General features: G+C 41.0%; 1 protein-coding gene across 6 annotated transcripts in view; it reads left to right on the top strand.

Moving 5' to 3' along the window:
- LOC108277799 (cGMP-dependent 3',5'-cyclic phosphodiesterase) overlaps positions 1-18471 on the top strand; it is a 298719-nt gene that overhangs the window by 183555 nt on the left and 96693 nt on the right. For all 6 annotated transcript variants that reach the window (XR_008395158.1, XM_053679207.1, XM_053679210.1 and 3 more), the window contains 2 exons: positions 13361-13450; positions 17292-17380. Coding sequence is in view for 5 of the 6 variants with exons in the window: in XM_053679207.1 (XP_053535182.1) it covers positions 13361-13450; positions 17292-17380 (179 nt within the window). In the remaining variant the exon portion in view is untranslated. The remainder of the gene's footprint in view (positions 1-13360; positions 13451-17291; positions 17381-18471) is intronic.

The following is an 18471-nucleotide window of genomic DNA, read 5'->3' as shown; positions in this document are numbered from 1 at the left end:
AAGAGGAGTGATGTGTAAATGTACTTTGACTTGTATTTAAACAAAAAAACGTATGAAGACAAGGTATTGGGTGTTTTACCTAATCAACTGCATAGTTTTTTGAAGGTAAAGGTTTTTGAATTTTGCAATTGATGCATGCAACACATTCCAAAAAAGTTGGGACAGGGGCGATTTAGGACTAATAGCGATGTGAGGAGTTGAAATAAGAAGGTGATGTGAAACAGGTGAGACGATCGTCTAATCAGAGTATATAAGGAGCCAACAAACAAAGCCTAGTCCTTCAAGAGCGAGGACGGGCCGAGTCTCGTCAATCTGTCAACAGATGCATCAGCGAATAATCCAACACTTTGAGAAGAACGTTCCCCAAAGACAAATTTTTAATAAGTCTTATATAAAAGTCCAACTTTTTTGGAGTGTGTTGCAGTCATCAGATTTGAAAATGAATGTATATTTTCAAAAATAAATTAAACATCAAATAATGTGTTTTCAATATAGTACAGGGTGAACTGAATTTTCTTTTCTTTTTTGCATTTTCCATACTGTCCCAACATTTTTGGAATTGGGGTTGTAGTTAATTTAAAGGTGAAACTAGAGTCATGTCATTTCAATCAATGAGATGATGATCAGGTGTGAGTGAGTGAGTGGCCTGTTTCACTTAAAGAACAGGGATCTATCAGAGTCTGATCTTCACTACACGTGTTTGTGGAAGTGGATCACGGCACGAACAAGGGAGATTTCTGAGGACCTCAGATAAAGAGTTGTTGAAGCTCACGAGGCTGGAAAAGGTCACAGAACCATCTCTAAAGAGTTTGGACTCCACCAATCCACAGTCAGACAGATTGTGTACACATGGAGGAAATGTAAGACCAGTGTTCCCCTCTCCAGGAGTGGAGACCAACACAGATCTCTCCAAGAGCGAGACGTGTAATAGTCCACGAGGTCACAAAGGAACCCAGGGGAACTTCTAAACAAATAAAGGTCTCTCTCACATTGGCTAATGTTAATGTTCATGAGTCCACCATCAGGAGAACACTGAACAGCAATGGTGTGCATGGCAGGGTCACAAGGAGAAAGCCTCTGCTCTCCAAAAAGAACAGTGCTGCCCCTCTGCAGTTTGCTAAAGATCACGTGGAGAAGCCAGAAGGTTATTAGGAAAATGTTTTGTGGATGGAGGAGACCAAAATATAATTTTTGGTTTAAATGAGAAGTGTTATGTTTGGAGAAATGAAAAGACTGCATTCCAGCATAAGAACCTTATCTCATCTGTGAAACATGCTGGTGGTAGTGTCGTGGTATCATGGTTGGGTTCGGTTTTGCTGCATCTGGGACAGGACGATTCGCCATCATTTATAGAACAATGAATTCTGAATTATTCCTGCAGATTCTAAAGGACACTATCAGGACATCTGTCCATGAATTGAATCTGAAGAGAAAGTGGGTCATACAGCAAGACAACGAACCCAAGACCCTGTTCTGTACTGAGGAACGGGCTGAAACTCCTCCGAGCCGATGTGCAGGACTGATCAACACTTACCCCGAACGTTTATGTGCACTTATTCCTGCACAAGGGGGTCACACCACATACTGAAAGCAAAGGTGCACATACTTTTTCCACTCACAGATATGTAACATTGTATCATTTCCTTCAATAAATAAATTACCAAATATAATATTATTGTCTCATTTGTTTAATCGGGTTCTCCTTATCTACTTTTAGGACTTGTGTGACAATCTGATGACGTCTTAGGTCACTTTTATGCAGAAATATAGAACATTCTAAAGGGTTTACAAACTTTCAAGCACCACTGTATGCTTGCTTGAAAATTATGGATTGTATTTTTTATGATTATTATTTCTCTGTTAGAGTTTTATTGCTTTATTGTCGATAAGCAGTATCAGTAGGGCGTCTCTGCTTGATAATAAAAATGAAATAAAGATGACTGGAAGTATATTGACATTGATATTACAGTTGCCATGACAACTAAACACTGCCTGTGGCTAAGTCCAGACCTGTATATTAATGAGGTCACGTGGTAACTATAGCGGTGTGCAGAACTGTACGCTTCTGACAGCGACATAGCCGCATGCATCGGTCAGTCGTCATAGTATCCTGGTTACCATGGCAACTGGCCAAGGCTTGTGGCTGTGTCGCTGTAAGTGTAATTGTCACTGCTAAATGCTTTGCTAGCTCACTAACAGTGCTCCCTATATAGTGGATATTTTAGTATAGACAAGAATGCTTCCATCGTAGCCACCTAACTTCTCTAAAGGTTCCCTGTCAGAGAGGGTTCCACGTAGGACCCCCTTTAGGAAACAAAGAACCATGAACTATCCAAAGAAGCCTTGAAGAACTGTTATTTCTCAGAGTATATACATGTATAAGTGCATGATTATACAAATTCGGACATTGCCGGTGTTTGTCATGTGATGCTCTTTCGATGATGTCATCATGTTGCTCCTCTTCAGAACCTTAACAGTATTTTTTTGCAGTTAGATTCGGGACGCAGTGAAACTAGAGGTCTGGAGTTGATTTTGGGTTTTAGGTCTTGCTGATATTTGTGGTGTGTGTGTGTGTGTGTGTGTGTGTGTGTAGCACCAACTTCCTTGGGCATTTGTTATTTAAATTAGCGTTAGAAATTTTTAGCAACACAGTGCTGCCCGAAAATAGACAACAATACCAAGCAGGTCATTGTGCGTTCTGTTCCTCATAGTATTTGCTAGAAAATGTTCTGTACATAACTTGAACCGAATGCATGACGTTTACTTGCTGGAATGTCAGTTCGGGAGTTTTTCCTCTTTAAATACCAAAATAAAAGAAAGGATTTTGATCTGAACACAATATGAGCTCTACGAGTTCCTCCTCCTTCCTGCTTCCCCAGCGTTCCCTGTTTATTATTTCTCTCTCCCTGGCTGTCAAACTCACACTAATCCCTCGATTCCTGAGGATTTTCTGCTGTGACAAATCTGGCAACATCTGCTTCATAATCTGCTGCAGCAAACTCAGTGGATTAGACAGAACCGAGACCGCAAATCTCTTCTGAATGCTCACCTTCCACTCGCTCAGACTCCACAGACAGACAGGTCTAGCAAAGGAAAAAGGATTTTCTGTCATTAAACAATTATTGAAAATGTCCATCACACGTTATTTTAAGTAGCTGAATAAAAACAACAACATAAAAACAGCTTTCAAAATCAGTTTTAAAAAGTGAGCCTAAAATATCTACTGATAGTAAAATCACTAGTGTTGAATTAACACCCGGAGGGTTCACCTGTGTCCAACTGGACTGTATAAACACTGTAGGGTGGAAATTCAACACTCTGGGTGTTAAATCTACACCGGGGATGTTGCTGTGCTTAAATTTCTTCAGCTTTATCAAATGTTGTGGCGCGATTTCAAATCACATAAGATACATATATATATATATATATATATATATATATATATATATATATATATATATATATATATATATATATATATATGGCTATAATGCTAAAAGTTTACGTGATGTTACATATATAAGCTTAAAAAAAATTCCATCTCCATCTGCCACCATTTCGTATAAAATCTGCATTCCTGTGATCATTAAAATTTTTTCATTCCAGATGAAGTCTCATTCACAATCTGGAACATAAACACATATTTAGCTTTACTTACAACGTTTTTAAATGGGAGTTTCTACAGATGTTTCCTGAGCTCAGGTTGGTTAACGTTAAGTATGTCTTGAAAAAACAAACTACATTTTAATATATTTTAATATGAATAAATAATCTAGTAATTCGTTATTAAATACAAGTGCTTACGGTATGAACTTGTCAAATCTGTTAGCTTCGAACTGCTTAAAACAAAAAAGTCCAAAAAGTATAGCTACATAAAAGACAGTCACTTAAAAGTAAATGATATGAATGATCACTTTTAAAAAAAACAACAACAACAACAACAATCAGTTTCAGTCTTTAAGTAATACACCAGTAATGGAAGTCAGCCTGGAAGTACGCCAATGTACAGTGGTGCTTGAAAGTTTGTGAACCCTTTAGAATGTTCTTTAGATGAAACAGGACGCTCACTCACTCACACCTGATCATCATCCCATTGACTGAAAACACCTGACTCTAATCTCACCTTCAGATTAACTGCTAATCCTAGACCTTCACATACTTTTACCTCTCACAGATCTGTAACATTGGATCATTTTCCTCAATAAATACATGACCGAGTATAATATTTTTGTCTCATTTGTTTAATTGGTTTCTCTTTGTCTACTTTAAGGACTTGTGTGAAAATCTGATGATGTTTTAGGTCACATTTATGCAGAAATATAGAAAGTTCTAAAGGGTTCACAAACTTTCAAGCACCACTGTAACACTAATGAGACAACTATTAATGTACGTATTTGACAGTGAACAGCTACGTGTGTGTTTTGTGTGTGTTATGAATGTGCTAGGATTTATCTAGTGTGTTGTGGGTACTGGATTACCTCGGTGGTACCATTGAAACCATGGCAATGAGCAGGGACGTTAAGACACGCCCACAAATTGAAAGCAAAAAACAAAAAGCAAACAAATAAACAAACAAAAAAACAACAGTGAAAATGTGTTATCAGTATGGTTCTTCACGACGTTCTCTGTGAAGGTAAAGTCCTTGTATGGGACATTTTCGTGTATGGAAGCTGTAAGGGTTCTAGATTTGGCTGTTGTATCTAGGAGTGTATAAAGAAACACAGATGTGTTGTTCCCCCTGCAGTGGAAAGAGCTTAAACCCCACACTCTTCTGAGGTTTATAACAGGAAACTTTATTTGCATGCTAAAACATTCAGAGAACGTTATTTCATCCTTCAGGTGACATTTTGCTCTAACGGTACGTTTACGTCACACAGGCGGTGGTGTTAGGCTGGTTTACAGAGTGAGATGATAAGTCTATGAGTTAATAAAGTGAATCGGACTGAAGATTGGGGATTGGAGCTGAAGGTGAGGGATTTGCAGAGGTGATGTTAGGAAATAAGCGACGACGGAGGCAATTGGTCCCTCCAGGCGTGCCATAACTTATGGGTTTGATATTAAAATTGAAGTGTGAATTGTGTTTTAATAATGTCAGGATAACGAAGTACAAGCCAGGAGAGAGAAAGAGAGAGAGAGAGAGGGGGGATAATTGAAGGTTGGAACAACTGGGGTTTGACTCGTTTTATGCAAATGTTACATTTACTCGTAGAAGACATTGCTTAATGGAGACATTTAAAATGCTAAAACATTTCAAAATACATCAGTAATGTATTCCACGTTGGCTGAAGTGGGAAAATGGGAGTGAAAAAGGTGTGATAAATGATCATTTGTTTTTGGGGGTTTTTTCTTTCTTTCTTTTTTTTTTTTGTTGTTGCATATTTTCCAAGCATATTTGGGTGTCACATTGTTTGATTGGTCAAAACGCCAATAAAAAGCAGCTGAAAACTCCAGTACGGTATAAAAGGAGGAGGAGTTAGTCTGTCTCTATGGTAGCCGATGCGCTGCAGTGGCTGAGCTGCGTTACTGGAAGACGGTGGCAGTGGTTAAACTTGTGAGATCAAATCCCAGCACTGCCAAGCTTCCACTGCTCGGCCCTTGAGCAAGGAACTTAACCCTCAGCTGCTCTGGTGTGTAAATGAGATAAATGTAAGTCGCTCTGGATAACGGTGTCTGCCAACCAAATGTAAGAGTTAGCACACTCTGTGCTTAGGAGACGCTCTTCACCATTTGCTCGCTATTTTGTTGATTTCAGCTCTCTGTGAACTTTGTCTTTTATATAGGCTAAATATCAATGAGCTGTGTGTGTTCAGTCTGACTGATGAAAAAGCAGAAAGGCATAGCATGTCTCCCGTATCACCGTAGCGACACATTAAAAGTCCTAAAGGCTTTATGCTTAATTACGTCTGTATAATTACATCGTGCTCCTGTTCTGAAATTAAAGCCAACGCAATTTATTTCACAAATCGTAAGCGCCATCATTGATTAGATTTGTACTGGTACCCTAATGATGTCTGTCAGAAACTCCACCCCTTTGATGTCAATCTTAAGTGAAACCGTAGTAACTGAATCAGCGGATACGGGGGTTTTACTGTATTTTTGAAATCACAGAATTGTGAAATCACAGTACTGGTATCACAATTTGACCTTTGTGAAATGTTTGGAGAACGTTTGCTCCGCCCTCACTCCACTCATGCTCCGCCCATCTATAGGCATAGATTATAGATTATTCAAGCATCTTTAACATCACAGACTGCTGGATAATGTTGGCCCCGCCCACACCCCACTCTTGCTCCACCCATGATAGTGCTCTGCCCTGCCGTTCTTTCTCTCTTTCTCATTAAGCTTTCTATTTATTTTATTTATTTATTTTTTACAATTTTACACACACACACACACACATACACACACACACAGTTAATATTAGGTAGTGATATACAGCAGCACTTGAAAGTTTGTGAACCCTTTAGAAGTTTCTATATATCTGCATAAACATGACCTCGAACAACATCTGCTTTCCACACAAGTACTAAAAGTAGATAGAGAGATCCCAGTTAAACAAATGAGACAAAAATATTATACTTGGTCATGTATTTATTGAGGAAAATGATCCAATGTTACAGATCTGTGAGAGGTAAAAGTATGTGAACGTCTAGGATTAGCAGTTAATCTGAAGGTGAGATTAGAGTCAGGTGTTTGTAATCAGTGGGATGATGATCAGGTGTGAGTGAGTGAGCGTCCTGTTTTATTTAAAGAACAGGGATCTATCAGAGTCTGATCTTCACTACACGTGCTTGTGGAAGTGGATCACGGCACGAACAAAGGATATTTCTGAGGACCTCAGATAAAGAGTTGTTGAAGCTCATGAGGCTGGAAAAGGTCACAGAACCATCTCTAAAGAGTTTGGAGGAAATTCTAGACCAGTGTTCCCCTCTCCAGGAGTGGAGACCAACACAGATCTCTCCAAGAGCAAGACGTGTAATAGTCCACGAGGTCACAAAGGAACCCAGGAGATCCACTGACTAATACGAGGGGCAAAAGTATGTCAACCTTTGCTTTTTGAATCTGTTGTGCAGCAATAACTGCAACTAAACTAGGAGATCTCCACCATCAGGAGAACACTTAGTTTAGTTGCAGTTATTGCTGCACAACGGGCTCACACCAGATTCTGAAAGCAACGGTTGACATACTTTTGCCCCTCGTATTTGCCACTCACTGCATGTATATATGTTTGTAATAGACTGTGAGCTTTGCAGTGGGCGTTCTCCAGAGAAAACTCATTCCTGTCTCCCGCTAAACTAAAAGTCGTGCTGCGTCGTGTAGTCGTTTAGGAGAGTGGAGAAGCGAAAACGCCTGCGATTTGACCTGACGCCTGCGTACATTGTGGGTAGAAATGTGCTGTAATGCTTAGGGGGAAAAACATTAAGTCACTGGAGTCTCAAACGGCATGTAGGAGAGAGGGAGGGATGGAGCGATGGAGGACTGTAAATTTAGTACATTTAATTAGACTTAATTACTGCCACATGCAAAACGTACACACAAACACGACAAAGTGACGCACGTTAAACACGTGTGTTTACGTAACCACTGGAGCAGCATCGTCCTAGCTTACGTTCTATATTAAGACTCTGTAGGCGTCGTCCTCGGCCCTTTATGTTCTCCTCGGAGAGAGAGACAGGAGGACAGGCGTGCAGAGAGGGAATAGCAGGTAGAGTGTAGTCACACAGTGGTACATCAAAATGAAAATGAACGCTGCCAGCAGGACAGAGATGTGGCTGGACATATGAGGAACTCTTATTCTGGAGAAAACAGAAGGATGAGAGAAGGAGCGTGAGACGGATGGAGGAACATGACGATAGAACAACCTGCAATCCATCGTACTGAAGACCGTTTCCAAACAGCATGACGTTGGAGATGGAGCTCTGTCTTTCCACCGTTTAATATCTACACGCTCAGAGCAAAGGGTTTCTCAAGGGTTCTTTAAGGTCTCGTTGGATAATTAACTGATTCAGCTTCAACCTCACTCTTAGAAAAAGGGTTTCTCAAGGGTTTATAGGATAATTAAACATTCTTGGCTTCTGTAACTTGAACTTTAGATCAGACAAAATAAATAAACAACAAGCTAACAAGCTACGACTGCTAACTCTGAATCTCAGCCTAACCGTCAATTCTCATTTGCTTTCCCAATACTTCATCTGCTCACTGAGAGTTCTCTAGATGGACCTGTCGTGAAAACCGATGATGCTACGGTATCTGCACCCAAAAACACAAACTTACTTCGGAACTGCACTGATTTGTTCGATTATTTAAAGTTGTATATTTTAGGTTCTACTTAAAACCTTCTTTGATACAGAGATTCATGACAGAACATTCATCCAGAGGGACAACCTGAAGATCCATAATTAATCCATAGTACTAGGTTTGACCCCCCCCCCCCCCCCCCCCCCCTCCCACGAGTGATTCACGACAGCTGCTGTCACTTTTAATCAGCGAGCTAGCTATTTAACAAGAGGATCTATGACTGCGATCTATTCAGTCTCTCCTGCGTAGAAGCTCACACACGCTTCCGACTCGACACGTGTGGCCTTTTTTGTTTTGGGTTTAAATGACAGACTTTCTGAATGTAACCTGACCTGGACCTCGTTAGGTAAAAGTGCACACTGTGACATTTAAAGCAGCGATTTACAGCCATCACCTGAATAAATGACACCCCAGTGCTGCTGAATGCTGGATCCTGATTGGTCAGGAGGTGTTGATTCATTCTCTGTAACAGCAGCTCTGACAGTAGTGCAGCCGCACATCACAGGTTTATATTAATGCGCTCGTTCTAATACGTTATCGTTTCTATAGCAACAGATCATTCACAGGGGCGCGTACAGCGGACGCTCCACTGATAATAAACTGATTTAAAATATTGTCGATACGGTGAATTTTTCTGTAATGAGATTTATTTATGTAACATTTATGGAAGGAGTCTCCAGTGTCGGTGCTGTAAAGATGTAGCTGTAAGTTTTCCCACGTCTTCAAGAAAGGCGAGTGTACACTTTCTCGGTAACGTGACGAGCTGTGTCTTTTCTAGAGAGAGAGGGAGAAAAGAGAGAGGCTGGTGAGGGAACGGGTGTGTACAGCTGCTGTAACATAAGTGACAACAGGAACTAATTTGTTTCATTAAATGTAACTATAAAATGATAAAAAAAAAGTATGATGTTATTCTTTAATAATAAAAAAAGAGTAATTGTTTTAAATTCCTGTTGTATAAGAGGAATGAAACACTTGGGGACATGCTGTGTTAAAAATAATCAACTTCAGGGTAATAACAGTAACTCCACTTCATCACACCACCCCGCCACACTCTCTCTCTCTCGCTCTCTCTCTGCGCATGCGCGGCGGTGGAGTGAGCGTGGTGTGTAGAGCGCGTGAGAGTGGTTTGGCGGCTTGCCAAAGTTTTTCGCGAGTTTGTCCTTTTTTCTTTTATTTAATCTACTGAAGGTCTAGTTAGTGAGATAGCGGTGGTTAGTGAAAGTTGAGAGCGGGCGAAGGTGAGCGGGACGCCATGGCCTCCGAGGCCGGAGGGGAGACGCTGTCTCTCCGCCATGGCGTCAGGTGTGTACCGGGGAACGGAGAACAGGTGGAGGAGGTTCTGCTGGCGGTGGGAGAGCAGGTCGGGTGTGAGAACATCTACTCCGCCTCCCGAATGAACAAAGCGGTGGTGATTTTCCTAAAAAAAAAAAAAAAAGAAATATTCGCCAACACGCTGTGTGGAAGTGGAATATTGATGAAAGGTGTCATGCTACACGTTACCCCTCTTTCTGCCCCTGCGGCACGGGTCGTTATTTCCAATGTGCCCCCCTTTATTAAAGACGAGCTGATCATGAAGGAGCTGGCCCGCTTCGGAAAGTTCGCCGGCCCCATGACGGACATCCCATTCAAGTGCAAACATGGCGACAGCAGCTACACCGTCTTCGCCATCACCGAACGCCCGAGGTGTTTAGGGTGTGCGGAGATCGGGCATAGACGGCTGAGCCGCCCACGTAGAGCGGTGCAGCCGGGGAGCTCCGGGGGAGACACGGCCGGGGTACAGCAGCAGCAGCGCGGAGACAGCCAGCAGGGGGACACCGGAGAACAGGAGCCTGGAGCAGAGAGGGGTAACGACACACCGAGGTCACAGCAGGAAGAGGTCAGTGAGGAACACACCACTGAAATAATCACAGCACCCAGGGATAACACCGACACCTGCGTCCATACCAGCAATCACACCGACACCACAGACAGTCTTCACTCTAAGCCCTACACCGCTATCACCGGTGGAGACAGTGACCCCACACAACCACAACAGAACATCGAGAAGAACAAAACTAATCCGGAAATAATAAGGGAGAAGACGGACAAGGTGGAAGAATCGTCTAAAGCACAGCGTAAGGTTGAGATGTTGGAGGACTTGGGCCCAGAGTGCAGTGAAGGAGCGGCAGGAGAGGAACCGCCACAGACATGGAGGAGAAAAGAGCCACCCCAGAGCAACCAGGTACTTTCACCCGTCCAGAGCAACCTGAAGAGCTTTACACCGAAGAGCAGATCGACCGATTTCTACAACTGACGAAAGGGAAACGGAACATCTTACTGACTAAGTTCTTCCCGGACAGGAGGACCTTCATTAAATCTGTACAACACACCATGGGCGTGATGTCGCCAAGGAGACGCTACAGATTGAGGAAATGGCAGCAATCGCAAGAGAGGATTTGATGTGTTCTTGGAATGCATGCGCATATACTGACGATCTACTGCTCTGACAGAGTGTGTTTTTGGTGGGGTGGTTTCTGAGTTGGGGGGGGGGGGTCTGTGGGGGTTGTTTTTTTTTCTTTTTTTCTTCCCTTCTTCCCTTTCTTCTCTTTCTTTCTCTTTTTTTAAAATGGGAAAAATGATTTTCAGAAGTGTAGATATGTAAATATATCAAAAATTGAACCTAATAAAGGTGTCTTAAAAGTCAGTCTCTTTCTCTCTCTCTCTGTTTCTCTGTCTGTCTCTCTCTTTGTCTCTCTGTCTGTCTGTTTCTCTGTCTGTCTCTCTCTCTGTCTCTCTGTCTGTATGTCTCTCTCTGTTTCTCTGTCTCTGTCTGTCTCTCTCTGTCTCTCTCTCCCTCTGTCTGTCTCTCTTTCTGTTTCTCATTTTCTGTTTCTCTGTCTGTTTTTGTCTCTCTCTCTGTCACTCTGTTTGTCTGTCACTCTCTCTCTCTCTCTCTCTCTCTCTCTCTCTCTCTCTCTCTCTCTCTCTCTCTCTCTCTCTCTCTCTTCATTTTTAGGAGTCTAATTAACCGGCACCTCAGATAAGAATAGCAATCAAACTGAGTGCTGTGACATTTGAAGGACAGGCATGCAATGAATATTTAACACATGCGCACACACACACACACACACACACACACAAAGCTGCCACCTGAGACATTAGCATCAATTTTCATCTTGTCTGTCTGTCTGTCTTCACTCGTTCCAATTCCTTCCTGCGTTTCCTTTCATTTAGTGTAATGAAAAAATCAAAGCTTAAAGAATGTGTGATTCATATCATTTCATTACATACATTATTACCTTATTCTTTATTCTTCCTGTATCATGGGTTTACATCTGACACACACCTGGTGTAAAGGTGCAGCGCCGCAAGAAAATGATCTTCATCATTTCCCTGAACGTAACGAACGAGTAACAGAATTATTTTTCATAATCAGGCCAAAAACATTGGCACTTTAATTGCATTTTTTAATTAAAGCATTGAGTTGTGTATTTACATATTTAATCCTTCACATCACTTCCTCCTTTCTGTTACAATTCCTGTTTTAAATTCGAGGGGGCGGGGCCTAATTCCACATTTCATTAAGAAAAAAAGGTGCTTGTTGGTCCTGGATTGGTCGGGATTGACAGTGTTTACCTTTCAGTTTCCCAGAAATCACTAAACCAGTTGGATTCAACCTTGAGGGACTGTGTGTGTGTGTGTGTGTTTGTAATTATGTGTTTAAGGGGCTCTTTTAAAAGGTCCTCAGTCAATTCAGCCTCTGTAAATTGAAAACGGGATCAATGTGGAGGATTGAACCTGCTGTCAGTGCTCAGGCGAGGGAGGGAGAGAGAGAGAGAGAGAGAGAGAGAGAGAGAGAGAGAGAGAGAGAGAGAGAGAGAAGCTGTAATGTTAAATCTTTTTCATGTATCAATCCATCCAATCACCCACTTCCATACATCTGTGTATCTGCTCATTCATTCATCCATCCATATATTGATCCATCCATCCATTTCTCCATCCTTCAATTTATTCATCCATCTGTTCATCTATAAATCCATCCATCCATCCATCTATATAACTTCTACCTCCTATACATCTATTCATCCATTTATCCATCCTTCCATCCATTCAAGGCTGTTCTAAGCAAATCAAAGCTTAAAGAATGTGTGATTCATATCATTTCATTATATACATTATTACCTTATTCTTTATTCTTCCTGTATCATGGGTTTACATCTGACACACACCTGGTGTAAAGGTGCAGCGCCGCAAGAAAATGATCATCATTTCCCTGAACGTAACGAACGAGTAACAAAAACATTAAGCTACTTTCATTATTTTTATTATTAAAACATTGAGTTGTGTTTTTACATATTTTATTTAATCCTACACGTTAATCCATTCATTTATTCATCACTTCTTCCATCCATCCATTCATACTCTATACATTTTATTTTAAATTTTATTTCGCCCATCCATCTATCCATCCTATTAATATTTTCATATAGGCATCCAATCACTAATCTGTCCATTTTTAGTACCTTCATCTATCTATCAATCTATCTGTCTGTCTATCTATCTATCTGTCTATCTGTCTGTCTGTCTGTCTGTTTATCTGTTGATCTATCATTAATATTTATAATTATGTTTACATGAATACATTATCCATTCATCAGTCCATCCACCTCTCCACACCTCTACCTGTCTCTCTCTCTCTCTCTCTCTCATTAGCACACAGAGTCTCACAGGCATTTTAATGTCTGTCATTTAACGACTCGTTTCACTAATAACCGAACGTCTGAACTGCCGCTCTAATCATCAGACTCATTACACAAACATGTTTAATGATGATTAGAGCCAAAGGGCAGGGGCCAAAGGTCAAAGACCTCCAACACACAGCACCACAAAGCTGGACGTAGCCAAGCATGAACATATGGAACTGAAAAAGTGTGTGTGTGTGTGTGTGTGTGTGTGTTGGAGTAATTATTGTGATGTTTATGGTGGGATGACCTCATTGTCAGGCTTCAGTAGAAGTCTCAGTATCACACTGTCTGCTGCTTTGTTAAACTTTAACCTTTAACCAACCTATTTTTTTTCCCAGGATGCATTGCTGCGGTTGGCCTCCATTGTTGATGCCAGCAGCCTCCGGGCAGCCATTAAAGAGACACTGGAGGCTGTGCTACCGAAAGTGGTATGTACATTAACACACACACACACACACACACACACACACACACACACACACACCTGATTTCTTTTTATTCAATCACTGCTGCAGCTGCTGCACCAATTAAGGTGTGTTTCATGTAAATGAGATATTAGTACACAGAAAAATATCTATATAAAGAAAGTATACATTAATACAAAGTGGGCGTATCTTATGCAAATGATATGTAAATATGGGGTAGTGGGCAGAGATTGTTTCATCATTTATATTAAAATCAACATTATGTGTAATATCATTGCACATCAAACATGTCCATGAATCAGATTCTTTACTGAATCAGACACAGATTTGTTTATGAATCAGACTCAGAGTTGCTTATGAATCAGATACGGATTCGGTCATGAATCAGACATAGATTTATTCATGAGCAGTCATGGACTCATTAACGAATCAGAAACAGATTCATTTGTGAATCTGATGTGGACTGGTTCATGAGTCACAGACACACTTGTGAATCTGTCACAGATTCATGAATTAGATTCTGATTTGTTCATGAATCAGACATGGCTTCAAACATACATCTCTTCATACATCTCCCAGAAAAACAAGAATTTAGTCTTATATAACGATTTGAATGCACAGAACGGGACTAAATCCTGTAAGTAAAAAAATGATACACAAATCAACCTAGTTCTAACTATATAACAAGTCATTAGATCAAAGATCTGATTATTATTAGCAATACTGTCCTGTATTATCAGAGAAGGACTTGAAACTACGTTTCCCATCAGCCACTGCACCTCGTCCCATGCCTCATTAGCACTGGTGTGTGTGTATATAGCCAGGCTCTGCACTGCACGGTGGTCTCAGTGAGATTCTGCCCGTGCATCCGCCTCTAATTCCGACTCGCGATAGATACACTCAGTCTCAAAGCTTTTTACCTCGAGGGACTTTTCCTTTTAATATCGCAGCACACATTTATTTTTTATTTAAAAACACTTCATCTAAGACAATGTTTCTATGGTAACAGCTCGTTTACAGGGACTTGCGCAGATTAAGAATGTTCTAGTCGCTGATACGGTGACGTTTTCTATAAGGAGGTGTTTATCTAGGTAACATTTATGGAAGGAGTCTCCAGAGTCAGCGCTTTGAACCAGTACCAGAGGTAAAGCTGTCAGTTTAAGTTTTCCGAGATCTCCAGGACAGAGGAGTTTCCACTTTTTTGCGGTTAACTTCAGGAGAGAGGGAATAAAGAGAGGGCTGGTGAGGGAGCAACAGTTTATAGCTGCTATAGCACAAGTGAAAACGGGAACTCACTTGTTTCACCGATGTTCCACAACATTAAATGTAGCGATAATTGGATTTAAAAAAAAAAAAAAAAAAAAATCTTAAGTGTCACTCTTTAATTAACGAAATATTTTAATCTTTGGAGGAATAGTAAGAGGAATAAAAGGTTTTAATTCACTAATGAACTGATCTCCAGCATATTCCAAATCAAGACTTTCTATTTCCTTTTTTCTTTTGCATGGGCATGACACCAGGGTTATTTTATTGGCCCCACTGTCATGCCCTGTGAATTAAAATGCGTGTTTTTATTCAACACACACACACACACACACACACACACAAAGTATGTGTAGTGCATTTCTCCTTGACATGTGGTTAAATTAAAATGGCCAAGCCAAGCTGCTCTGTGCTATATGCTGAAATCAGCAACACACACACACACACACACACACACACACACACACTGACAGCTGCATGCCGGTGCGGTGTGTAAGTACGAGAACAGTTCGCCGGGTGCCTAATTGGGGTTGCGCTGTCTGTCGCCGTGGCGATTAGCAAGGCCTGTGGCGTGATGAGAGTGCTTTGCATTTGATTAAACTCAAACACAGTTATGAGCACACACACACACACACACACACACACACACACACACACACTTATATTCAAGTGAGGTTCCTTCTAAAAGGTTAATATTCCTGAGGAAAGTGATGGAGAAGAAATGAAATGGAGGCGTGGTCTCTGCGTGTCAGTCTCATGAAGTCTCTGTGTACCTAAGAACCCTTTCTTATCCAAAGAACCTTTTTTCTTTTTTTCTTTTTTTCTAACAAAGGTGTGTATTAACTGGGGGCAATGCAAACTCCGAATTGATGCTCGTTATCGTCATGAATATTAACACTCTCTAAAATGTAGCTTCTTGCTACTTGCATTCTTCAAGGTTTCTTTGGATCCAAGAATGTTCTTAGCCTCTAGAAAAGGTTCCGCTAGGAAACCTTCCGATATTCCCGGCTTCTGTTGTAGGCTTTTACACCGAACCTTTTCTCTGGATGTTGTGTAGAAATGTTTAGGAGTAGATGATCTCTAATGTTAGAGTTTTGGAGGTCGGTGTTCATGTACGAGGGTCTACTGATTCATTCTAGGGTTCTTTATGTAATCAAGGGTTCTTGATTGATTGGAAGTTAAATGTGGTCATTGTAGGTGTTGTAGGTGTTCTTCTGCTACAGTAGATGGTTAAATGTTTAGTGTGTGTGTGTGTGTGTGTGTAGAAGAAGGTGAACATTCAGCCTGATGGATTTCAGAGAGGTTTGTGTAAAACTTGCTGAGGTTTCAGAGGCTGGTGGTGAAGATGTTCCTCGGGTTATAAATAGGACGGACGTGGGAGAAGACTCTCCAGAGTGACGTGCGGAAGAGAAACTTCCTGCTTTAGTTTTACTTCCAGCTGAGAGAATTCATCAGGCATTTCTTCCAGCACAGTTAGTGCTACGCTGAGGAACCTGAGAAGCTCTTCAAGACACCTAGCGTTGTGGATTAACTAATGAAAGGTTGACCTGTCTGGTAGGGTTAGGGTTCAGAAAACGAGTCGTCTTATTAATAATCTAAACTCGGACCTCACGTGCGCCGACGGCTGAAATGTCAAGAATTAAAAGCTGGAATAAACAGACGAAATATTATCAGACGTATTTAAATAATGAGCCTGATATCTGAATGGACGCATTATGTTTCACAGGCAAGAAGTTCAACCGTGGTATCATCAGACCATAACACATTATTCCACCTGGTTTGGGAGATTGGACGTATTATTTATTTATTTATTGGTTAAAAAAAGGCGTCCGTCTTGCCGCCCTACCCCAAAGCCCAGAGATATGAAGAATTTGTGAGATTATTTTCACATGTAGGGAGAAACCAGTACTTGCCAGTAATTGCTGCAATTCTTTTAATGCTGCTGTAGGCCTATTGACAGCGTCCCTGACCACTTTTCTCCTGGTCTTCTCCTCAATTTCAGAGGGACGTCCTGTTCTTAGTAGTGTCACTGTCGTGCCATATTTCCTCCACTCGTTGATGATTGTCCTTACAGTGTTCCATGTTATAACTCTTCCAATGCCTTGGAGAGTTTCTGGAACTCTCTCCTGGGTTCTCATTTCAGCACTGGGATCCCGCACCTGCTTTGTAAGCTCTTTGTGGAGTATGTCTTTTCCACTAGGACTTTACCAAGATGTCAGGAGAATCCTGTAGGAACAGCTGGACTTTATTTGGGGATAATCATTCACTTTAAATGATGTCAGATTGGTTGATTGGTTGATTTATACATCATTGTGTGTATAAGGAAATGCATTATAATAATACGCTAGTGGACAGCACAGAAGAAAATAAATGCTACCGCTATAAATGACATTTTTCCAAAGCTGGAGTGATTACACTGTCGGTTCCAAGCAGAATTCTGTTTGTTTCTGGAGCATTGCTTAAAAGTACACAATTCTAAATGTAAAAGTCTTAACAGCTTCTTTTATTCAACACTACGGTGAGGTGTGTTATGCTTTGTCACAGGTGTGTATTTCGTGTGTGTGTGTGTGTGTATTCTCAGGAGAGTGTGTTCGTGTATCTGCTGGAGGCCGAATCTCAGATGCGATGTGAAGATCCACCTCATGACCTTCACGCAGAAGGCAAGCTCAGGTGAGTGGGCGGGGCAGAGGGCGGGGCAAAGGAGTTATGGTGTTATGTGATGGGTGTAGATTCTCATAAACTATGAGCTTCGTTAAGCCTGTGACGGCTCTATCTCACTAAAACACAACACGGTGGCAGATTCATGACATCATCCGTTAACCAGAAAATCTTTTGGACATGGCGTGAAGGGCGGGCACAGACACACACACACACACACACACACACACACACACACACACACACACATACACACACACAATATCCTGGCATTCCTATCATTTAGGTCTTTTATTTATGACTTTAATTTCCTCCCCTTTCATCTTCTGTGTGTGTGTGTGTGTGTGTGTGTGTGTGTGTGTGTGTGTGTGTGTGTTGAAATGCCCTTCTGTTCTGTGGCTTGAGGACAGTTCATGATTTTGTTTCTAGAGTGCTGTATTATTTCATAAGTTCCTGTGCAGTGTGGTTCTTATTTGTTTGTTTGTTTGTTTATGTATTTATTTAATTATTATTATTATTATTATCATTATTGTTGTTGTTGTTTTGTTGTTATTATTATTATTGTTGTTGTTGTTTTGTTGTTATTATTATTATTGTTGTTGTTGTTTTGTTGTTGTTATTATTATTATTATTATTATTATTATTATTATTGTTGTTGTTATTATACTGGTTTCCAGTGTAAACCTCTCTCCTGTATCTCCTGGTTTAATGTGGGTAAATAATGAACTCATTTGAGCACACATCTGGAATCCAGGTGTAGAATTCAGTCCGTTTGTGGTCTACAGTTCTGCAGGTTCTCATTCAGGATCGCAAGACTTGATCTTTCTGGAATATCCAGCCCAACGTTTGCTCTCCACTGCAGTTGTATTATTTATAAATATATATAAATAATATATACAGTATAATTCTAGATTGTCCATTTGTGGTCGAGAATTCCCAGTTTGAGTCTACCTCCAATTCCAGTTGCCCCACTGGGGTTCTGTCACTTCCAGTCCAGCGTGATGTAGCTTGTATGGTTGTTTGAGGTCCTGAGTTCCTCCTCCTGCGGCATGGCTCTGCAGTGTTCGTATTTCCGGCGTCTCCATGGCTCCTGTTCCATTACG

This window comes from Ictalurus punctatus, unplaced genomic scaffold, assembly GCF_001660625.3.
Source record: "Ictalurus punctatus breed USDA103 unplaced genomic scaffold, Coco_2.0 Super-Scaffold_100071, whole genome shotgun sequence".
In the NCBI taxonomy this organism is placed as follows: Eukaryota; Metazoa; Chordata; class Actinopteri; order Siluriformes; family Ictaluridae; genus Ictalurus; species Ictalurus punctatus.
This window is presented reverse-complemented; position numbering and strand designations above follow the sequence as displayed.